Here is a 23,674-nt window from a genome sequence, read left to right on the forward strand (position 1 = left end):
CAAAAATTTATGACACCCAGAATAGGAAGAATTAGTCGGCCCCAAGTTACGAAACATTAAATTTCAAAAAGAAAAGGAATCTGTTACAGCAGAATGCCTCTAACGACAGCATGTCATAAAATAATTTGGAGAAATGAGCATTAAGCCAGTACATCTTGCTATGCATCTCAAGTTTTACACTGAACATCCTTGCTAAATGTGCAGCATAGCTGGGGTCTTTAAAATCTGTAAGCATAAATTCAGAGAAAGACTCCCGGAAGACAGCCTCTGCACATGTATGTCTATACAGATGATATATATCTCAATTTCCATATCCAGCTCTATCATTAGGCACAATTAGGTATTCCACTCCTGCTTCTGGTGAAAGATTTGGGGTTACTAGTGAGAAGAGCCTCATGTGGCACAGAGGGGTAGGCAGCAGTATTGCAACCGAAACTCTCCCTACGACCCGAGTTCGATCCCAGTGGAAGCTGGATTCTCGGATGGCCGGCTCAGGTCGACTCGGCCTTCCATCCTTCCCAGGTTGGTAAAATGAGTACCCAGCATGCTGGAGAAGGTGACTGGGGAAGGCAATGGCAAACCACCTCGCTATAGTCTGCCAAGAAAACGTTGCGAAAGCGGCATCCCCCGAAAGGGTCAGACATGACTCGGTGCTTGCACAGGGGACCTTTCACCAGTGAAGATGAAGGAATATGTAAATATTTTATTATATTATCACAATGCAAGATGGTTTCATGTTCAGTACACCAAGAGGCTTACAGCTCTGATGATTTCCAAAGCTTTGGCCCATTCCAGTTATTTAACCAAAGAGAGAGGTTGTGTAACTCTAGTTTGTTACGATTAAGGTACAAAAGTGCAGCGTTTATGCAAAAGCGTGGGCCTTTTTCTCCCGGTTGTCTGCCATTTGGGATGCTTTCCTCTTTGAAATTTGTTTCTCTTGGAATTGAGGAAGAAATCCCGAGAATTTTTGCTTTCCAGGTCTTCCGGGGGTAAAATGGTCCATTCATTGGCAGCGTGTTTGGAATTCAGTTTTAATTGGCATTATTTTTAGCGTGATGGTGTTTTTCCTATTTTCCTAGGATAACAGTTGTTATCCTGTCTTGCTACATTACGGGTGCAGATCATCTTGTCGACGCCAAGTGCCTGTGAAGGCAGGATAGGCCCTACCACAACGAGGTTTCCATGACGCGGTCAAATTATCTCACGAAAGAAGGACAACCACAGACAAAATTAGCCTCAGCCTAACATAGCCTCGCAGCGCCGAACGTTTTAATAGAATATGACAGATGAGGTTCACATCTTCCACCCCAACTTTAAGACACGTTGGACGGCTTCGGCAAGGTTCGGAGGGCGCGACTCCTCCGTGTCCCTGGCCACCAAGGGAGACTCGAACCCCATGTTCAGAATTTCCCCATCTGTGGAAGGAAGAAAAAACACGAGTCAGAGATGTTGACAGATTCAGAAGGCACTTCCAAAAATGACATTTGCGAAGGGGTTGGGCCTGGGCGCCGACGCCTCCTCACAGAGCGCAGGACCGCTCAACCTTCCCCCTGGGCCGCCTCTCGCCGACTGCTGAGGAGAATTTGCCTCAGGAAACCCCAGGAGGGCCCCGGGAGAGCAGGATTCCCTCCAAATCGCCTCACAACTGCCCGCCTCAGACAAACTTGAACCAGGCAGGGTCGGGGCGAGCCCGTCCGCCGGTGACGTCACGCGCGCCGGCCAATCCGCGCGGCGCTCGGCGGCACGAAGGAAATGACGACGGGGCCGTATCCCTCCGCCGGCCAGGACCCCTTTTTGTGTGTGTGTGTGTGTGTGTGTTGTTGCTGCTTCTGTGTATCAACCCGCAACCCTTAAAAAAAAAAAAAGAGCTGTGTGGGAGGGGGCGGGGAGGCTCATGCGAGCCGCGCCGCCGCCGCCGTCGCCGCGTCGCCCTTCTCCGAGGAGCCGGCGGGGGGGGCGCGGGTCCCTTTAAGAGTGGGGACGAGCCCAGCCTCGGAGCCCAGCGAGGGAGGCGCGGCAGCGACCGGCGGCCGCGGCCGGACTGGGGAAGGTGAGTCGGCACCATCCCGTTATGTAGCGGGGAGGCGGACGCGGGAGAAACAACCCCCGTTAGGCTGGGACGGGCGGGGTGGGGGGAGGGGGGAAGAGCGTGCGCGCGGTCGGCGGGGGGCGGTGCGCGTGCGCGGGGCCGCCGAGGGGGGACCGTTGGGAACCGGTTCGAACCGCCCGGGGGCTCCCTTTTTTTTTTCCCCTCCCTCCCCCCTTTCGCGAGGGAGGGGGCGAAGCGGCGGGCTGAGGGAACCGCGCGCGCGAGAGCGAGAGGGAGCGCGCGCGGTACACAAAGCGAGCGCGAGACGGTCCCAGAGCCGGGGAGGGAGGGAGGGAGGGGGGCGGGGGCAAGCGGCGCAGGGAGGACGGCGATTGGCGGGCCGGGCCGCGGGGGGAGGGAAGAGGCGGGGCCTCCTGCTGCCCGTGGCCCTCCGCTAGGCGGCGGCGGCCTCCTCTTCCTTGGGAGGCGAGCGCGGAGCGATACCGGGGTTCTTTTTTTTTCCCTTCCCTCCGCCTCGTCGTGAGGGGCGGGGCGAGAGGGACGCGAGGAGAAAAAGGCGGTGAGGCGACAGATCCCTCCGCCGGCTCCTCGCCCCCTCCCCCCTCCGGGCCCTCCGCGGGAGCGGCGGCGGGCGCGTTTTCCCGAGCGGAGGAGCCGGGGCCGCTCGGAGCGGGTGGAATGGGCAGACGGCCTCGCGTGGGTGGGTCGGGCCTCACCTCCGGCAACATTGTCCTCAGTTCTGGGCAGGCGGCCATGTTGGGTAGAAGGGATTACTTTCTCTCACCCCCCTTTTCCCCTCCCCCCTTTTGGGATGCAGTGCTGATTCATAATAACCGTCGTTGTGGTGAGGAGTTGTTCCTGGGGGGGGCTGAGGAGTGAGGTTCGGGGTGGCCCCGGGGGAGGGTTGGCTGCTGGCTTCCCTTCTTCTCTCCCCACACAGGTTGAACCAAACCAGACAAAAACTAGGAGGGGCAGGCGGTGCCCCCGCTGCCCTGGCCCACAAGATTTGGGGTGCACCAGGAGAGCGCCTTCCGCCAGCTTCAGAGATGGCCTGGCGGTAGCCTTTAGGCACCTTGGACTACGGTTCCCATCACCCTGGCACGCTCCAGAGACGTCGCACCACGGTGCCCCTGGCGCGTCCCCTGCGTGGTGCTCCAGGCCCGCGTTGGACTTGTGGCCGCATCCCTCCCAGTGATTTGGCTGGGGATGGGCACTGCAACCCAACCATCTGGAAGGAACCCACGGGGCGAAGGCGTCCGTAGGCGGTGAACGTGCCTTTGCTGCTCTCGGCCCCGTTTCGGGCTCTCCTCGTCCTTTGACCCGCGTTCCTTTGCAAGGCAACCGCCCGACGGCGACCTTGCTCCTCCTCTTCCGCCTAAATTACTCTGCCGTGCTCTACCCAGCCGCCTTCCCCTGCCTGATGGAACTTCCGGCACCCCGATCCAGCAGCGGTGGAAATGGTGGCAGAGTGCGGACCGTGGAAGGGAGAGGTGGCGTGGTCGAGTTGGGAGACCCCGCCGTTTTTGCGGTACAGCTGTGCTTTCTGCTCTTGGCCGCTCTCTGCAAAACAAAAATCTGTGCTGTAAACTCCTTTTGTCCTTTACTCGAGTCTAGGGAAGGCTCCAACGTGTCACCATTGTGGGCAACCAGACTGCTGAATGTCTACATTCCCTCTTACCCCATAGTGCCTTAAACTCTCAAACTACCCAGGGTTGTTCTGACATGTAACGGTTGGTGTGGCTATAGGGCGGCCCTTTCTCCATCCGGTCTCCTCAGACGGGATGCAGGACAAACCGGATCGTGTGGGGCGTAAAGCCGCTGATGGTGTAGCTCACCCCTGCAAATTTTTACCATTCATTTTTGTCGCGTTTGTATAAACATGTATACTTTGGGCCTACTGTAGACTAGGCTGAGGAACACTGGCGTATCTAAGCAGTTTCTTTGAACAGATATTCCTCTTCCTCAGATTTTAGTGAGTTAAAAACATATAGGAGGTGCATGCTCCTAGATCTTGTTCTAAATAGCCTCGCTTTCTCCCTCCAACTGACATCTAAATGTTTATTCTTCCTGTGTGATTCTATTCCTGCCTTTTCTGAGATGCTTATTGGATGGGAAGAGAACAGTGGTGTTGCTTCTTCAGTTCTGAATCTGGCCAACTATTTAAATAGGACTGGATTTTTATCATAACCTGTTGTGTTTCCTGTTTAGTTTGTGCTGGATAACTCCTAAATCTTCTGTTTTGAAGTACTATTCACTAATGACCCGTGTGTGCTTGGTTTTCTGATGCGTGATGTTCCTACTTGGGCTGGTTGTCGTAGCATCTTACGTCCAGATCATTCTGAATTTTAAGTACCGCTTCAGAAATGGTTATGTTTACTCCTATACATCTGGACTTCTGTTCAGTGCTTTTTTAAAAAATAGCATAGCTGTGGAATGGCACCAGGCTCAGAACTGATCTTGGTAGAACCCAGTTTATCCGGAATCTAGTAGGGCTTTGTAGTAAATAATCATGCTAAATGGTAGGAAATAACCATGATTTATTTATCCTGAATCTAGTAGGGCTTTGTAGTAGATCATGCAGTAAATGTGTAATAAATAACCGTGCATAACAGTGTGGTACTGTGTTCGTTTTTTACACACCATAGTGCCTTATCAGTCTCTAGCTAGTATTTCTGAGTGGGAGTTTTCAGCAATTTACTATATGAGTTTCTTCTGTTTCTTCACAAGTCTTTTGACAGGTGTTATGAGACCTAACCCTTCAGCTTTTGAATTGGAAAGTCATGTAAGACTAGCATGGCCCATAACTGAACTTGATGGAAACCCCTTGGATCTTTGCTTTGAGAAACTTAACCCAACCCGGTGCTGTTGTTTTCAAGAACCATCCAATCTGGATCCCTCTGGAATTTTACCCGGCCTGTATAAAATGGTTCTAAGAAAAAAGCTTTATTTTCATGAGTGCTTGATGATTGGTGTGGATAAATGGGAGGATTTCTGTATACTTAACCATATTCCTGAATGCTCTTGGGCAGGATACTGAAATCATATTTCTAGGCAATGCGACCCTTGCATTTTCTTCAACCTCAGATAACCAGCAGTGGCACCCTGGTCAGTAATTTTGCTAAAAGTAAGCTCCAGTTAAGTTCAAAGCAGCAGAGTTCGAAGATACCTAGGTCTGTGTGTGGATTAAACCTTGAGTGGTTACATGTCCCTCTTTCAGATCTGGCAGAGTGGTCTCTTCACAGAATACACGTTCTGTTCATATTGCCATTTAAGATGTCACGGGCTGTTTGTCATTCTGGTTGTTACAGTAAGGTCACCTTCTATCATTCACACTGAAACGTAATTCTGTCTAATGAGTAATCAGTTACACAGTTAGGTCACCCCAGATTTTCTGCTTTATCCCGTGTTTCTGTTTAAGAAAATCAGAAAGGCTGTGGGCAAAGAGAAAGAAACAAAAAATTAGACCAGTTGTATGTTGCTATTAAGTTTATGGGGTTTTATGATGGATTCCTAGCCAGTGTTTGTCAGTTGGCCTGCAAAATTATTTCCCTCTTAAGTTGCTTTGCAAACAAGCAAGCAAGCAAAAGCAGTTGTCTCCGTGGCTAAAGTTGCGTTAAGCTCTTTGTATGGCGCTTATAATCTAGGGTTGAATATTTGAATAGCAGGTTGGCCCTCTTCCTCTGAGTTGGAAAAAGAAGCGTGGTTCCTAGACAGCTTGGCTGGCTGGTGCTTTGAGCGTCTGTTGAAGCAAAGGCCTTTCACGTTGTGCCTAAATTTCTGTGGTTCGGATGTGTATCCTCACCAACCCCAAGTGGAGTATATTAAGTGCGTTCTTTTAGAGAGCTGACATCATAGAAACGCCAATTCCTCACTTGTTTACTGTGAAGTCATTATACCAAGTCCTGTGGTAAGTGGGAGAGAAATTGGACTTGCTGCAATTGTTGACTCTCTGTTCAACAGAGGGGAGATAGTCAAAGGAAGGAAGAGAAGCAGAGGCAAAGAAAAAGACGTGATGTATTTCTGAACAAGCAGATAAGTGTCTCTCCTTGTAAGTCTAAAAGCAGGATACTGAAAGCAGAAGTAAACAGGGAAATATATATGTTGATTTCAGTTACAATTTTGATAATTAATTGCAGATTTAAACAGGCAAATCTCTGAACGTCGACGGTGAAAGAAAACCATTTCCAGACAAACTTTAATGTTGGCCATTTGGGACTTCACTAGAATAATCTGCTTGTTGAGAGGGGAATAGATCTAGCTCTTTCGGCCGGAAGCGATAGCGTGTATGAAACGGGGAACGCCTCTCCTACTTTGCAGATGGATTTGAATAAACTTGTGTGTGATTTCCCAACCCCGTGGTTAAGGCCCGCTGGTTTGGAGCAGGGAGATGTGGAGGGGCAGGAGTGTTCTGCGGAAGTGAAGAACGTTTCAGGGTCCCTTTTGAGCATCTTGGAGAGAAAGAAGACAAGCAAGAAACGCTGTTCTCCGGGCAAGACGGCGCAAATCCACTGCTGGGCAGAGTCTGCCGTGTTTCCCAAGTGTGTTACTTTCAGGGTTCCTCTGGAGGTAAATTCTGAAGTCACTGAAAGGCTCCCAGAGAGCTTTCAGCGCGGTGAAAGCAAATACAGGTTTACAGTTTTAAAAAGTCACCACGGAGGGAAATGGGGGGCCGGGGAATCCAGGCTCTGGGTCTTCATCATTTGCTATTCTCACAGTAGCTACTTTTGGAAGTTGGCAGAGCGGGTACGTGGTGCTTCATCTTCCCCTAACTGGTGTGCTTGACCTGGTGAAATCCTATTTACTTGCCTGTCTGGGTTCGCTTGTTGCCTGTGTCTGTCGTGGTAGGCCGCCTATCCGCGGCTTTGCTTACTCACAGATGAAGATGTGTGGGATTGGAGATAGATTAGCCTTTCCGGGAGTTCCTAAACTTTCGATAACTGAGGCTCACAATTTAACCTGTGCATAGTGAACTTTGGAAATGCACCTTATATTGCAAAGGGCCTTGTTTTTCCAACCATTTCCTAAAACAGCAGGCAGACCTACCCTTGCGTCTTCAAGAAAGCGGAATGAAATGCGCTCTTTGCCTTCTCCTTCGGCCCGTGGCTCAGAGATTCTGCCCTCCTTCCCTCCCTCGTACGGAGGCTCGTCTCTTTTCTTTAGCATGAAGTAGCTATAGATTGGCACAGGCTGTCCTGGGGCTCTGCAAAACCTTGTTTGCATTTGGCATTTTGGTGTAGTTTTTTGTGATACAACGGTGGATGATTCTTCCCTGCGTAACAAGGAAGCAATCCTGGTTTTGCTGCATAAAGCGAATGGCCTTTGCATTTGTAAGATGGTGAATTAAATAGACTGGCTTTTCAGCACTCATAGAAGTCTGTTTTAATAGGACTGCTATCCTCCAATATGTTCCATTTTCTTTCTGTATGTGTTTTAAATAAATGGTGTAATATATTTAGCGCATTCTCGGCTTGCTTTTGTGAGTGAGCATCTGTCATCAACGTAGTGGAAAGCCAAATGTTAGCATATTTATCACAGGGATTAAATCATTTTATTAAGCAGAGAAGCCTTGATATCCCCCCAAATATCCACAGTGGCAGCTTCTGGGGAAAGAACAGGATGGAGTCATAGAAGGATTCCTCGTTGAATGGGCTGGTTACAGTTTTGTGTTTCCATACTATTGAGAGCAGCAGTTTACCATTTATTTGTACTTATTTTAAAATTTGGAGATGTATATGGTCATACTGAAATGGCAAAGGATCCTTTAAAAAGAAAAAAGCTGGTCCCCTCTAACAGCTCTTTTACCTGCATGTAATTCATTTGTCATGATGGATAAACAGACACAGCAAATTGCACGGTAAAGCTTGCAGTGTGGCTTCTAAAGATTTAATTAAGATGAAGGTAGCGTGGAAAGTTTCGCAACGCCAGATTTCCTTTTTTGTTTTGTTTTAAAATGAGCAGGAAAGACTAAAGATTCAGGAATTGGTTGTGCTGGTTTTTAACACCATGTCCAAACAAGGGTCCTTTTCGTCTTACTTTTTCGAACGAGCTAGAATCAAAAACTAAAATCAAAACATAGCTTACTATAGATGCAGCTTGGCTCATTTAGCAGCACTGGAGCAAACAGGAGCCAAGCAGGGGTGGCTGAAGAGTATGTCAGGATGAGTGCTGCTTCCCAATCCAGAATTCTTCACAATTATGGCTAGTATGGAGATGAGTGAAATAACGGACAATAATTCCATTATTCCAATAATGGACAGGATGGTATTGATTTCGTTCTGTAATAGGAAGATGGAACTGCATTTTGGACAAGGGTCTGATTTCTGGGCTGATTCGGTTTTCATTAGAAGTTGGTTATGTTAAAGAATATTTACAATCTACCAAAACCAACAACGACGGGTATACAAACAGAATACTGGTGAAACAGACAGCTTGATCTGTCGTCAGATTTGGGGCTTCTAATTCCAAAAAGAGTCACTTTTTCTGATGGGCGGCCGTATAAATACGACGAACGAATAAAATAAAAACACATCGGATCTCTGTGCTGTGAAACGATAAGATAGTACATGTCGCAAAGTGATGCAATGGGACAGACAATTATCCTTTTTGAGGCAAAAAGCGTACTGTCGTTTATGAAAGTTTGGGTGGTATTTGGCAAGTCAGGTTGCCTGCGAATCAGGGGATTCCCTGAATGTGGAGAGGGTTCTCCTGAGGAAGGAGGTTTGGAAACGATTGCACTAAGACCAGACATGTCCAGCCTGAGGCCTCTGAATCTTTCCATGTGACTTTCTGAGATATCCAACCTAGAATCTTTCACGTGTCAGATGACAAGGCTTATACGTGGCTGACGGAGTATCCGTACGAGATACTCAGCTAGGTTTGCTTAATGCGAGTAGAATAGCATGTCGCTTTTGCCTTGCCTTGATCTCTTTTTGGAGGGTGGTTCCTGCCACGCCTTTCGAAGGAAGCCCCCTGCCAAAGTTGTCCCCCCCCCCTTAGATGGATTTGTCCCTCCCTCCCTCCCCCTCTCCCTTTGTCGGGAAGATGACCTCCTCTTTCCCCTTTCCCCCTCAAGATGGCAGACACGGACCTGTTCATGGAATGTGAAGAGGAGGAGCTGGAGCCGTGGCAGAAGATCAGTGATGTGATCGAGGATTCCGTGGTCGAAGATTACAACTCGGTGGACAAAACCGCTGCAGGTGATGCTCTTCTTCCGAAGTCTATCTCCGCACTGTGTGACCGAATGCCTCCTGATTGCAGTGGCAGGTTGTAGGCCTCCCTGTGGAGCAGATAGAGCGCTGTGTGTTTTTTTCAGCTGCACCTTGGCATTTTCAGAGGGCACAGACAGAGCCCCCAAAGAGACAGGCGGCAGACCTGTTCCGCTGTCAGTCTGTTCCTGGTGAGAGCTGCCGTAGCTAAGACCCATCGTGTCTGACGGGGCACAGACTCCAGTTCTTTTCTTGAACCAAGCCTTCTCCTTCCCTGATGGGTTGCCTTGCATCCGCTTTGGGTCCCAAGCAGCACCCGCCTTGGGAGGGTACCAGGCCGTGGAGCCCTGGACTGCAGTCACGTTGACTGCTTCTCTGTTTCGGATAGTCCCATATTCTTCAGTCACGTGCACAAGAGGGAAAAAATTCTCCACCTAATTCCTTCCCCAGCTATTAATATCCTCGTGGGTGTAACAGATTGGCATATTTAATGGTTTGTCTTCCTCTTCTTGGCTGGCTGTTTGCATTTGCTCCTTCCCTGCCTTCTGGCAGATATCAAGAACAGCCTTGGCTACAATTTAGCGCAGAAGACTTCTTTCTAGAGCAGGACTGTCAGTCTGGCCTGCAAAAATCTGGGCAACCAGGAGAGCCAGCAGAGAGCCAGCTTGTTCTTCTCTGATCAGCTGGCTGTGATTAGCTGGCAGCGCTTCAGGATAGGTAGGTGGAAATCCTTCCCCCGCAGCTGCAGTGCATGTATTGTCCTTATGCAGAGACGCTTTTATAGCAAGGATCATCTTTGCGTGTGGGAGGACCATAGCACTGAATGCTCCTTGCCAAAGAAAAGCCCATCCTTGCACATAGAACGAGAGCGCGTCAAGGCAGATTTTCCCCCCCCCCCGGATAGTCTCTCTGCAGGGAAGGCATATGTGTGATTAACTAAACTTTTCAAAAACAGTAATTGCTGTCTGTCCCTGTTAATACGCCAGGGGAAAAGGGAGGAAGATTCTCCCTAACCCGCTCACTGCCTACGAAGATAATATATGAAGGATTCCATAATTTGAGTTCCCCCATCTTCCGTCCACTGGGTTAGTCCCTCATCAACCTTTTATATCAGCCAGGTTTGAAATAGCACAGTTCAGGGCAGCTTGGTCAGCCTAGCTCACAGCCCATGGCAGAAGGCTTAAAGAACCCCTCCGAAACAAGTCTACACAAGTTGCTAGTCCACATGTCAGTCGTTAGTGACCTCCCAAAGACGGGGAAGAAACCCATTTTCCTCAAGCTTCCTTGGGTGACCATCTGCAGGTGATTCTGAATTACCAGCTGGCCCCGTGTTTCCTCTTCAACCCGTTTCTCGAGACGTCCCCGCATTTTAGCTTTCCGGGGGACGGTGAAAACCTGGTTGTGATTGCAGGAGACCTGATAACCATTCTGAGTTTCCTCCTTGACAGTTTCGGCCAGCGGGCCGCCGCCGGCCACCCCAGTGCCGATCGTTGCCCACGCGTCCGTCGGCAGTGGCCTCCCCACGCCCGTTAGCAGCAGCGGAGCACCCAACAGTGACAGCACAAAGAAGACGCTGGTGACTCTCTTTGCAAACAATAGCAGTAAGGATCCTAAGGGTCTTGGGGACATCCGGGGAGCTGATAGAGGAGCTTTTTCCTGGCTTCACGTTTCTGGCCCTACGCTGAGGGAACGAAAGCCAGGTTTCTGTCCCTTAGTAGTGCCCCGACAACGCAGGGGGGGAAAGTTGGAAAAATCCCACGCTTTCACCTCTTTTCCCTGGGGTGCTAAGGTGGAGAGTTCCAGAGCTGAACTGAGGAGGCCATTTTGTGTGCTCTGTCTGTGCCCTGTCACCAGCTTTGGGGTGGGCACCAGCTCTGAGGATTGTGGTGCAGATACCCTGTTCCTTAGCGAGAAGAACGCTGGGCTTTCCCGTGCAGCCTGCTTGTTCACGTTGCGTGTTTGACTCCTTCGCCCGTACGAACTGCAGGGTTTGAGGCGTGTCAGAAATATTTAGATCCTCTCCGAAGTCTGCCCCCTCCTCTTATAAATGGCTTGAAGGAAACCGCCCAAAGCCCCCTGTGTCCCTCTGTGCGTCTGTGAAGAATAGGAATTAGCGTGGCCTCGCTCCGCTTCTAGATGGGTCCGGGCTTCTCAAAGTCCCCAGCCAGCGTGGCAGAACTGGGAGGCGCCTGCTTGGAGAAGCCTTAGCTCTAGGAGGGCAGCTTTGCCGTTCGCCTCAAGCAAGTAACAATCCCCTCATCTTTTCCAGCCGGCACACCTCTTGTTCAGCAAGGGGGGCAGCCCCTGATCCTCACTCAGAATCCCGCCTCTGGTCTAAGCACGGTGGTGACGCAGCCCGTCCTCCAGCCTGTCCAGGTCATGCAGAATGCAAACCACGTGACCAATTCTCCGGTGACTAGCCAACCCATCTTCATCACAACTCAGGTGAGGGGATGTTTGGCCCCAGTCAGTGGATGTTCCCGACTCCTTTAGTTCATCCGATCTAAGTGGTCGCTTTTCGTAGGCAGACGCCTAACATGGTTAAGAATGCCAGTACCAGGGAAGACGGCCTAAAGCTTTAAATGACTAAAAGCAATGAATCCCTGGGGCAGCTTCAGGGTGTGTGTTAAGTAAAGGAAAAAATTGAAGGACAGAAAACAAATCCAATAGGTTAAACACCACAAAATGAAAACAAACAAGGACGCCGGGGAGATCTCCTGGGGACAGGGAACTCCATAATCTTTATGCACTCATGGAATAGACTCCCTCTGGTTTTCAGCAAATTTTCCCCAATGACGGGGGGCAGGTAGGAAGACTTGTGCCTCTTAGGAATTCATTTTAGAGGAAGATGGCCCTTCGGGTTTGGGCCCAGACTAATTAGCACTTTAAAAGAAGGAGCTGGTAATCCCAATGCATAATGTGGATTCAGAAGTACTTCTCTCTCTCTAGTTTCATTTTTTTCTCCTGTGAGGAAAGAATTGGGATAGTTTTTCTACGTTGTGTGCCATAGTATCAAAAGATACTAGATTTCTTTACCAGCTTCTGGATATTTTGCAGCGGATGGGTAACTGACCGTCAAACTCAAAACATAACTTACACCTGGGGCAGGCTGACGGCAGCTCCTTATAAAACAACCAGTGCGTTGTAAGAGAAAGATGTAGGCTGTCCTAAATCCGCTGGCACTGGACCGCGATCTAAAACGATTTAAAAACCCACAGAGCAGGTCAGTCAAAGCTGTGGGTGGAAATCGTTTGTTTAAGAGGCTCGGAGAATGGGAAGAGCGTAGCCTGTTGCCCGCCAACGTTGCACAGACTAGCCATCGACGGGGGGGGGCTTGGTATTCCAGCAGTTCCCCCCCCCCAATGTCTCTCAGGACAGAGGTGCTGGGGGCAAGGTGGCTAAAACGGATCCTGCGTTTTGGGCAGGTGTCTACAGGTTTCTTTCTGCAAAAGCTTAAGTCATTGGTAAACTGTGGTGATCTTTGGCTAATAAACTATTATGAATGTTTATTTTTTTTAAAGAAACCTGTAAACACAATGTGGTGCTTTTTTTTAACGTTTTATCTATACTTAACTTCGAAATGGGTACAAGGTAGCCATTTTTCTTCCATTGTGACCCGGAGACAGTGAACAATTCGTATGATGTTTTTTGCCAACTAGCTTTGGCTTGGGCCAGGCAGAGCCGTCTAAGGAACGCAGCCTGAGCAGCAAACACCACCGTCCATCTCGTTTGGGTGCGTCTTCGCAGCAAGAAGACGGGCTGTAATTAAGTGACACCCTGAGCCCTAGAAATCTGATCTCCTTTTAGAAACTGGGCTGGGGCTGAGTCGTCGCCTCTGGCGAGATCAGGACGCGCCAGCCGGCCCGGCTGTCCTTGCCGTTGCCTGTGGTTGAGAAAAACCACTAAAGCTGCTGCTTTTGCTTGTCTGAGAAAGGGTTTTCCCGTGCGGAACGTCCGCCCCGTGCAAAACACAATGAATCAGGTTGGGATCGTCCTGAACGTGCAGCAAGGCCAGACGGTACGGCCGATCACACTTGTCCCAGGTGAGGCGGAGAGGGGAGCCTGTCAGGGCTGGGGGGTGGAGCCAGGCGGGCCGGTCGGTGAGCAGAGCCCAGCCAAAGTGACCCATTTTGGGCACAGAGTCTAGGCCAGGAGGGTGTGGCGATGCAGATGACCCGAGCTGTCTCCCCCAATTCCGGGTTTAGCACACAGGGGCTTCTGCGTTTTGTGGACCGCCTCTCCAGCATTTCCCAAAGGGTGTCAGCAGCCATCGCCCCCTTTTCTCCCCTCTATTCCCTTTCTTCAGCCCCAGGCACGCAGTTTGTGAAACCCACCGTCGGCGTCCCTCAGGTTTTCTCCCAAATGGCCCAGGTGAGACCTGCTCCCACCATGCCGGTCCGACCGGCCTCCAACACTTTCACTACTGTCATTCCGGCCACCCTGACCATCCGGAGCACGGTTCCGCAGTCCCAAGCGCAGTCGCAAAGTAAGTCCTCCCTCGGCATCTCCTCCTCCTCCTCCACCACTCCTACTTCAGCACGGCCGGCCACACTGGGACAATTAACTGTACAACAGCCAGGGCAGTCCACTCAAGCTACTAACCCCAAATTAGGTAAGACTTCCCCACTGGGCAAGGAAAATAACATTTGACAAGGGGCTAACTTGTCGCGGGGTCCACGTCCATCTAAGGAACTTCGAGCCTTGCAGCAAGTTGTCTCCTGCCCCCAGACGGGCCAGCTGGTTGGGCTGGAGAGAGTTGAGAAGCTCCCTTTCACCAGAATAGCTAACACCTTACTCTGTCAGCCTCAGCTTTGTCGGTTTCGAAGAGAGCAGCCATGCAGAAATCAGAAGCTTTCATCTGAAGGGAAACTTGCGCAGGTCTTCCAGACAACAAAGAAGGCCTGAAAATGCCTTGCACCCAGCCGTTGGCTCTCATTCGCAGAAATGTGGGAAGCTGTATGAAAATACATTTGTGGCATCTGCACCCAACAGTGTCCTCCAAAACTGTTGGGATTCGCAGTTAGCCGTTCGAATTCATCTGCACAGCATCCTGTTGCAGATGGCTGGTTCCGCCCTGACTGGCTTTCTGGAGCCCCAGGAAGAGAGATTGGTCCTGTGGCCTGTCCACTGGAACTTCCCGCGTGTGCAGCATATGTTACTTGCATGTTTTATTTCTGCGTGAGAACTTCTTAGTTCTGTCTTTCCAAAGGGGAAAATAATTTTTCTGCTCCCTGCTTTTCCCTTCCTTGGAGTCTCCCAGCATAACCTGTCCCCATAATCAAGTTTTCTGCTTTGGCGTGAAAACCATTGGCTTCTTTGCTCGTTTTCCCGGCAGTGAGCATTGCGAGTTTTGTCACGGTGAAGAAGCCTGGGGTGACGGGTGAGAACAGCAACGAGGTGGCAAAGTTGGTGAATACCCTGAACACGGTTCCTTCGTTGGCTCAGAGCTCGGGCCCCCTCGTGGTGCCGAACAACAGCCAGGCACATGGTTCTCAGAGGACGGGCATCTCTGAGTCTTCCTCGCAGAAAGGTACGTCCTGCTAACTCGAGGCTTTGGGGGAATTTGGGGAGGGCACCAAGGGTGCTCTTATTTGGGAAGGGGGCGTGTCTGCCTCCCCCTGCCCCCCAGTGGAAAGAAACCACAGAAGAAGAAGAAGAAATAAGCTTTTTGATCAGTCCAAGTGAGGTGTTGGCAGGATAATCAGGGAGTTTGTGACTTTCAGCCCTGACCCCTTTCTCCCCCGGTTCTTCTTCTGTCACTGTTAACAGTCAGTTCCTCGCCTATCCCTACCTTTGACTTGCAAGACGGCGGACGGAAAGCCTGTCCTCGCTGCAATGCCCAGTTTAGAGTCACTGAAGCTTTAAGAGGCCATATGTGTGTAAGTAATCGGTTCTGCTGGAGGAGGTCAGCCGTGAGATGGTGGCTGAGGGGAGAACCATGAAGAGCTGTGTTCTCCGGGCTGGGTAAAGGCCTGTTTCTGGAGTACAACCGCCCAGGGGGAACGTTGCCCGCTGGAAGGCATCAGAAACTCAAGCTTGCAGGCAGACAGAAACCTCGCTAGAGAACTTGCTGTTTTGCACCATGGATATTCCTTCATGGACTTTGCTGGCCCAGGATGCTGGGAAAGGAGTGTCAACAAATTAATGGCTGTCCTTGGCTAGGTGAAATCTGCGACGCCGAACTTGCCCGTCTTTGAACGTTAGATGCTCGTGACAAGGGAAGCCATGTGGTTTAGTCCAGTTTCTTTGACTGGCTGCTACGGGGACAGGCATGCTACGCTCACCGTTCTGAGAGGAGGGTTTGGCAGCAAGGCGCAGGGCTAAACATCGGTTGCGTTTGGCCAACGTGCTGCCGATTGCCATCCCTGAGCGTCCCTGCTCCTAGAGGCGAGGTCCCCGTTGTAGGAGTCGCGTTGTCGGGTTTCTCTGTGGCCACCAGAGCCGTTCTGATCCCTCTTCATCTAAGGCCTCTTTGCGCGCAGAGCAGCCTGTACGTTCGGCCCTCCAGGCTGAGGCCGGACTGCCCCGGGGTTGGAAGCAGAAGGCCAGAACCTGGGGAGAGGGGAGAAGGCCTCCTTCGGATGACCCGTCTTTCGAGAGCAGCGAGCGCTTTCACAAGGCTTCCGTTGTTGTTCTCTTTTCCTCCCCGCAGTACTGCTGCCCTGAAATGGTGGAATTCCTGAAGAAAGGGAAACCCCTGGAGTCGGAACCAAATATCCAAGCCCCCAAGCCCCCTTCCCCGGAGAAAACCGCCACCGTTGCTTTGCCGCCCTCCTCCACCCCCATCCCTGCCCTGTCGCCGCCAGCCAAGCTCTCGGAGCCGAGCGACAGCACCAGTGAGGGGGTGCAGAGCAAGCTGATCATGCTGGTCGATGACTTCTATTACGGCAGGGACGGGGGCAAAGTGAACCAGCTGCTCAACTTCCCCAAGGTGCCAACGTCCTTCCGCTGCCCGCACTGTACAAAGAGGCTCAAGAATAACATACGGTAACAGCAGTGGGGGCCGGGGTAGGGAGCAGGGGGACCAGGGAGAAAGCTGCCTCACCTCCTGGCCAGCGGTCCAAAGCCCTTTGGGAAGCGCCGTCTCCTTTAGAATTAAGAAACGTATTTTTTAAAGCTGGGGAGTTACTTAGATCAGGGCGGCTCTTCATTTTCATTTGGAGTTAGAGGAAATAAAAAAAAAACAGCTCTGGTTTTCTGCTTAAGACTTTTAAAGAAGCTGCTCCTGTGTATGACCGGATGAAAATTCAGAGGGTTTGAACCGTTGTCAGAGGAAAGATCCTATTTTTTCTATATAAAAATATCCACATCTGATGCTACAGTTAGTCTTCGACTTACAACCGTTGGTTCAACAACCGCAGCGAAAAAGGTTGTAATATCAGGCGTGACTCGCTTAATGACCACATTGCTTTGTGGTGGAAGTCACGGTCCCAATTGTGGCTGTAAGTCAAGGACTACCTCTTGGGTGTTTGCTTCCATGGACTAAACCGGTGGGGGCCAAAGACCCAGAGCACACATGTAGCCTGGGGGGAGCTCTTGCAACCTCGTCTCGCTGTCCGATCCAGAGGCCCCCTCGCAGGGCCTTCCCCACTGCCAGCAAAACGGGTGCGACCCGCTCCTTGTCTGCAGGTTCATGAATCACATGAAGCACCACGTTGAACTGGACCAGCAGAACGGAGAGGTCGACGTCCACACCATCTGTCAGCACTGCTACCGGCAGTTCACCACCCCGTTCCAGCTCCAGTGCCACTTGGAAAACGTCCACAGTCCGTACGAGTCCACCAGTAAGTTGCACTTAAAACGGGGGCTTCCCGCCACAGGTTTAGCAGACGGACGAGGGAAGCAGGGGATCGCCCTGAAAAGGGATGGCGCCCTGTGCAGCTTTGTCTGTTGAACGGGCTTCCTTTTAACTTTGCACGACTCGGAGAGCCACCGTAAGCGGGAGGGATGCTGGAGGGACTGAAGCGTTCTTTCCGGCTCCGTGGAGACAGATCGCAGGCGATGGCTTGCAAGGCTGGGCGGCGGTGGCTGGATCTTCCTGGCCGACTTTGGCGCGCTCCCTCTGTTACAGCGAAATGCAAGATCTGCGAATGGGCCTTTGAGAGCGAGCCTATGTTCTTGCAGCATATGAAGGACACCCACAAGCCGGGGGAAATGCCCTACGTCTGCCAGGTACCGCAAACGTTCGGGGGGCCTGGTTGAAAACGGCCTGGTGCTGGGTGAACCTTTGCTCTGGTCCAGCTTTGGCATTTAGCGTCAAGCGTATCTGTCGCTTCTGTCTGTCAGCCAAGTTCCTGGAGAAATGTACCAAAAAAAAAAAAAGCCAAAGGAAAATCATATTTAAAAACCTGGGAGGATCCGAACCTCCTTGCCTGGCCGCCCCACCCCCCGCGGGCCCCCTGGGAGAGGCGCCTTCCGACCCACTCTGCAGACTGGGCCCTTTTCACGGTTCTGCGGGATGGTCCCCACAGGTCTGCCAGTACCGCTCGTCACTCTACTCCGAAGTGGACACCCATTTCCGGATGGTGCACGAGGACACCCGCCACCTCCTCTGCCCCTACTGCCTCAAGGTCTTCAAGAACGGCAACGCCTTCCAGCAGCACTTCATGAGGCACCAGGTGGGTCGCTCTCCGCCGCCAGGGCCTCCCGGGGCCTTCGGGGCGTGGCTGGCCTCCCCCGGGAGAGGGGGTCCGTCCTTCAGGAATCTCAATACGGGGCTTCCCTCGTTCCCCACAGAAAAAGAGCGTCTACCACTGCAACAAGTGTCGCCTGCAGTTCCTCTTTGCCAAGGACAAGATCGAACATAAGCTGCAGCACCACAAAACTTTCCGCAAACCGAAGCAGCTGGAAGGGCTGAAGCCAGGCACCAAGGCACGGACAGCTGCGGGGCTGAGCCGGCATGGCTGAGGAGGAGAGGCCTGCCTGGGCTCGTTGGCTCGGTGCCGGGATGTTTCCCCCTCCGGTTCTACGGCCTCGGGGAAGCGTCGCCCCATCTGGGGTGGCGCTGTGGGGAGGGGGAATGGGCTGCATGCCGAGAACTGGCAACACAAGGCCGTCCTTGTCCCCGCTTCCTTCCTGCCTTTCTTTCCTTGCTGGGGAGCAGCACCAGAGCTCCGACCTTCCGGGCAAGTGCGGGATTATTCTTGCTCTCATGGCCGTCTTCCTTTGGGCTGCAGGTTACCATCAGGGCCTCCCGAGGACAGCCACGGACGTTGCCCCTCTGCGCGAACGACATGCCTCCGGGCCTTCTGCAGGATGCTGCCTTGCTATCGGCTTCCTCGGATCCCCAGCCGAATTTCCCGTACCCCCCTTTCCAGAGGAGCGTCCAGAAGAAGGCTGTCAGGAAAATGTCAGAGCTTCTTACCAAGTTTCAAACTAACGCGTTCCTTAGACAGATGTTTCTGGCACCTGGAGGCTACTCCAGAGCAGCAGTAGTGGTCTGAGGGCTGGGATAAGAGAGCTTCCCCAGGGGGTGGGGGTGGGGGTGGGTTTTCAGCCAGAGAGTGGGGCAGGCTAACTAATAGATGCCCTGCACCTTTTGGCGGGGCTGAGAGGACGTCTCCTTGGTGCGTGCTCAGGATACCGGGCGCCGGGGCATTTCACTGTTGGGAAAGCGGGACGCTGAATCGCCCTTGCCTGCAGTCCTTTGTGGCTGTTCACGCTGTTTTCAGTTTAATGTTTGCTCTGGCAACGTGCTGAGATAGGGAGATAGCAGAAGCACTTTTGCCTCTGCGTTGCATACTATGTCATCCCCACACCTTCCTGCAGCCTTGTTGGGACCCCACCACTGCCTGGCTCTGATTCGGCTCTCCCTTCCTCTCCGCAGGAGTGTCCTCGGCAGGCAGACGTGCCTGGAGTGCAGTTTTGAAATCCCAGACTTTCCTAACCACTTCCCCACCTACGTCCACTGTTCGCTATGCCGTTACAGCACCTGCTGCTCTCGCGCTTATGCCAACCACATGATCAAGTGAGTGCCACCAGGCGAGGCCCTGTGTTTAGGCTGCTGTTCCACCGGAGCAGAGAGGCTCCGTCGGGTGCCAGGATCTAGCAGAGTACGCTTGATTCTCCCATCCCCACGCTACGTGGGTGGATAGCTGAAGGCGCTTGAGCGATAGCCGGATGACAGGGGGGGAGAGATTCTTGGGCACCTGGAGCTGGTCCTCTGGCCTACCAAATGCAGTTTTTTTCTGCCATGCTAGTGGCCCCCAAAGGATTAGCGCCCCCTTGCAGTACTGAGCTTTCCTTGCTGCAAGAGGACAAGCAGGAGCTGCTGTTCTCTGTGTAGCTCACAGCGAATGAAGCGTGGCTGGTTCTACCTCGGGCCGGGCTGGGGTTGTGTGATTGCTGTATCCCTCTCTCTTCTTGCTCTGTTTTGTAGCAACCATGTTCCTCGCAAAAGTCCGAAATACTTGGCCTTGTTCAAAAACTACACCGCTTGGTAAGGTTGCATCCCTCCACGCGTGGGGATCTAAAATCCTTTTGATAGCCATGTTTTCTCCACCGGGAACCCGGAGGATTGTAGCCCTGCGAGGGGAGTGGGGGTGGCCCTCATGGTAAACCGCCTTTCCCAGGGCGACGACAGCATTCTGGGGTTTGGGGAGGAAGATGAGGAATTCTAGGTAGGAAGTCTGACACTGGAGTGATGCTTGTTTTCGGTCCTCTTGCCAGTGGAGTCCGGTTGGCCTGCTCCGCTTGTCTTTTCACAACGTCGGAGGGTGACGCCATGGCCAAGCACCTTGTCTTCAACCCATCTCACGAATTCAGCAACGTCATTCTACGAGGTGAGAACCGGCCTCTCCTCTTTCCCTCGTCCTCCAGGGGCCTTTCCAGCTTCAGCCTGGCACGGGCTGTGTCTGCAGCCTCAGGGAGGGAGGGAGACAGAGACTCAGGGCTACAAGCTAGAATGGGGAAGCCCCCCCCCCGTTGGCATCCCATTGGCCGACTTAATTAGCTGTTTACTTACTGAGGAAAGGGCAGCCAGCAGTGGGGGAAAGAACTTGGGTCAGCCCCACCCTAGAGGCTTTTGGGGAGACGTGCTCTTCTACCTTGCTGGCTTTCCAGCCTGTTTGTGAGGATGAATGCATTTCCTGTCGTAAGCTGAACCTCTCCTTTCTGGTTGTCACAGGTCCTGCCTGGAGTTCGCATTCAAGGTAAACCGTTGCCCATCTCCGTTTGGATGGATTTTGCTCTTTCTGCCTCCCTTCCTGTGGGCGACGTCTCATGTCCCTCTCTTTCCTTGGCTTCAGGCCCACTCCGCCTTTCGAACGAGGCGCAAAAGCATCGGTCTCCACCTGCTCGCCCAGCAGACCCGCAGCTGCGCGCACGCCATCTCCTCTGCCCGAGGAGGAGAAGGCCAAGGAGGCGCCGGGGGCGGTGCCAGAGGCGATGCCCGAGGCCAGCAGAAGACCTCCCGTGGCGGCCCAGGAGAATGCGGGCTCAAACGTCGACAGCCGTGAAGAGGAGCTGCCGGCAAAGGAGGTGCCCGAGTCCATCAGCAGGAAGGAGCTGCTCTCGGTGAAGAAACTCCGGGTGGTTCTCTTTGCTCTGTGCTGTAACACCGAGCAGGCGGCAGAACACTTTAAGAACCCGCCACGGCGGATCCGCCGCTGGCTGAGGCGCTTTCAGGCCTTCCAGGAAGAAAATGTGGCCTCTCTGTCTGAGGGCAAGTACCTGAGCTTGGAAGCCGAGGAGAAGCTGGCCGAGTGGGTCCTCACGCAGCGGGAGCAGCAGCTGCCGGTCAACGAGGAGACCCTCTTTCAGAAGGCCACCAAGATCGGGCGGTCTCTGGAGGGGGGCTTCAAGATCTCCTACGAGTGGGCAGTCCGGTTCATGCTGCGACACCACCTCAGTACGCACAACCGCCGAGCGGTGGCTCACCCCCTGCCCAAGGAAGTGGAGGAGAACGCCAGCTGCTTCATTGGGTTCGTGCAGGGGCAGATCCACACCCAGGACCTGCCCCTCTCCATGATTGCCGCCATTGACGAGATCTCCCTCTTCCTGGACACGGAGGTGCTCTGCAGCGACGACCGGAAGGAGAATGCCTTGCAGACGGTGGGCACCGGCGAGCCCTGGTGCGACGTGGTCTTGGCCATCCTGGCCGACGGGAGCGTCCTGCCCACCGTTGTCTTCTACCGGGGCCGCGTGGAGCAGGCCGCCAGCGTGCCGGAGACGGTCCTGCTTGAGGCAAAGGACAGCGGTTACAGCGACGACGAGATCATGGAGGTCTGGTCCTCCAAAGTGTGGCGCAAGCATGTGGAGAACCAAAGCGGCAAAGGGATGCTGGTCCTGGACTGCCACCGGACACACCTGTCCGAAGAGGTCCTGTCCATGCTGAGCTCCTCCAGCACCTTGCCGGCCGTTGTCCCGGCCGGCTGCAGCTCAAAAATCCAGCCTCTGGACGTCTGCATCAAGAGGACTGTGAAAAACTTTGTGCACAAAAAGTGGAAAGAGCAGGCCAAGGAGATGGCGGACTCGACCTGCGACTCGGACATCCTGCTGCAGCTCGTCCTGTGCTGGCTGGCCGAGGCCCTGGAGGTCATCAGTGACTGCCCCGAGCTGGTGCAGCAGTCCTTCCTGGTGGCCAGCGTCCTGCCTGGCCCGGACGGCACGGCCAACACGCCCAGCCGCAACGCGGACATGCAGGAGGAGCTCATTGCTTCGCTGGAGGAGCAGCTGAAACTGCGCGAGCTGCCGGATGAGGCGGCCGGCCTGCGCGACGGGGGGCCTGCGGAGGAGCCCGCCAGCCCCGAGATCCTGCACCAGCTCTTCGAGGGGGAAAGCGAGACCGAGTCCTTCTACGGCTTCGAGGACGCAGATTTGGAGCTGATGCAGGTCTGAGCGCCGCGGGAAAGAAGGGATCTGTTTCTCTCTCTTTTTTAATTCATTGTTGGAAGAGACCATTTTTCTACTTCCTGTGGATTGTGGGTATAGGAGACAAGTAGGTGAACACACAGACTAATGATCGCCCTGTATGCTGTTCAGTTTCTAAAAGCAAAGCAAAGCAAAGCAAAAAACGTGCTTTTTTCCCCTTAAATCACTGTTGTGGCATTTCCTGAAGATAGATTGTGGGTGGATTTACTATTTTTTGTTTTTGTTTTTGTTTTGCATTTCCTTTACCTCACTGTATTATAGTTTCTGGGTTTTTATTTTGTTGTGTGTGGTTTTTTTGTTTTTGTTTTGCTTTTGTTTTATACTGTGCAAAAAAGTTTTTAATTATACCACATTATCAATGTGACTTTTTTTGGGGGGGGGGGAAGACAACGAAAACTGCTAAGTATAGCTGATGAATGATTTCTCAATCCCACTCTTTTTATTTGTCATAGCAGATTATTTTTCTGTTAACCTTTGGGCCTGGAAATGTAGATTTCTGGGTAACTTTTTTTTTCTCTTAGCTGTGAGTAATTACTTTAACGTTTGAAGCGCTCTAAAGCTGCCCACAAAAATTTGAGACGGCTTTATTGAAAAAAGAAGAGAACAGCAATTAAATGCGGGCATGAGGAGGAGGAGGAGGAGGGGCAAATCCCTTAGGTTTTTGTCGCCAGCAGATTGCTCTACGAACTTAACGTGGAAGTACCGTAAGGGTTGAACAAAAAATCCACTCGTAGAAAATTCCCCGGATTTCGTAGCAGTTGACGCAAAAAGGTTTCCTGTCCCCAGTGGCGAAACCATCACTTCGACCTGTTCCTTTGAATTGCTAGAAAGGGGACACCGGGGCAGGTCACGCCCTGCTGTGGCCACCTTTCTCCGCGGCCGACTGCGAGCGGATTCTCTTAACGGACCGCTGACACCGCCGCCGAAAAGCGACCGCAAGCTACCGAAGCCTGTTTCCCCCGAAGACGTCGAGACACTACGTTCCCTGAATTTAGTGCCGCAACTGAACCCAGCTGTGACATGCACAAAAACGAGGGGAAATTCCTGTTTTATTTTTCACTGCCAGCATAAAAACAGACAAAAAAGAGAGAGAGATGTTTTTCTACTGTTTGCATGTTTGAGAGTTTTTTAAATGGTAACGTATTATGGTCTAAATAATGAAAACATTTTGACATAGAAAAAAAAAACCACCCACCCACCCACCCTCCCGCCTTGTCTACCTTTTCTGTTTTTCCTTTGAGGTTGAAAAAAAAAATCTCCCTCGCCTCCCCCCCCCGTCCCCCCAACTCCCAAAAGCCAAACTCAAGGGAAGCAGGAAGTAGGGTGGGCTGACCTGTAAATGGTTCAATCTTTAAAATGTACATATGTGGAACATTTAATAAAGCCAGGGAAATGGATTTATAAACACGAGTTTTCATTACAGAGAATCTTGAAATTGAGTTTGGCAGCGAGACATTGAACCAACAGTTCGAACCACAGCCAGGTTCACAAACTGGGCGTAGCACGGTCTGGGAGTTCGTTCTGGTTTCCTTTGTTCAGCAAAGCTTGG

General features: G+C 52.2%; 1 protein-coding gene across 1 annotated transcript; it reads left to right on the plus strand.

Moving 5' to 3' along the window:
• Window positions 1-1,858: 1,858 nt before the first annotated feature.
• Window positions 1,859-23,530, plus strand: POGZ (pogo transposable element derived with ZNF domain). The gene is made up of 19 exons (XM_063317260.1): window positions 1,859-2,050; window positions 9,123-9,246; window positions 10,704-10,856; window positions 11,525-11,700; window positions 13,190-13,298; window positions 13,562-13,741; window positions 14,591-14,785; window positions 15,025-15,134; window positions 15,908-16,242; window positions 16,885-17,039; window positions 17,327-17,427; window positions 17,727-17,873; window positions 17,992-18,126; window positions 18,432-18,604; window positions 19,082-19,222; window positions 19,634-19,693; window positions 19,924-20,036; window positions 20,381-20,405; window positions 20,502-23,530. The coding sequence occupies exons 2-19, from the start codon at window positions 9,123-9,125 to the stop codon at window positions 22,090-22,092; spliced, it is 4,023 nt and encodes a 1,340-aa protein (XP_063173330.1). The 5' UTR covers window positions 1,859-2,050; the 3' UTR covers window positions 22,093-23,530.
• Window positions 23,531-23,674: the final 144 nt, after the last annotated feature.

The sequence above is a fragment of the Candoia aspera genome, chromosome 17 (genome assembly GCF_035149785.1).
Source record: "Candoia aspera isolate rCanAsp1 chromosome 17, rCanAsp1.hap2, whole genome shotgun sequence".
Taxonomy (NCBI): domain Eukaryota; kingdom Metazoa; phylum Chordata; class Lepidosauria; order Squamata; family Boidae; genus Candoia; species Candoia aspera.

Excerpts from the sequence above, each read along its gene's own strand:
- POGZ (XM_063317260.1), top strand. The coding sequence starts at position 9,123 with ATGGCAGACACGGACCTGTTCATGGAATGTGAAGAGGAGGAGCTGGAG. Across the intron at positions 17,874-17,991 it reads AGCACTTCATGAGGCACCAG|AAAAAGAGCGTCTACCACTG; the intron begins GTGGGTCGCTCT and ends CGTTCCCCACAG. Across the intron at positions 18,605-19,081 it reads AAGAAGGCTGTCAGGAAAAT|GAGTGTCCTCGGCAGGCAGA; the intron begins GTCAGAGCTTCT and ends TCCTCTCCGCAG.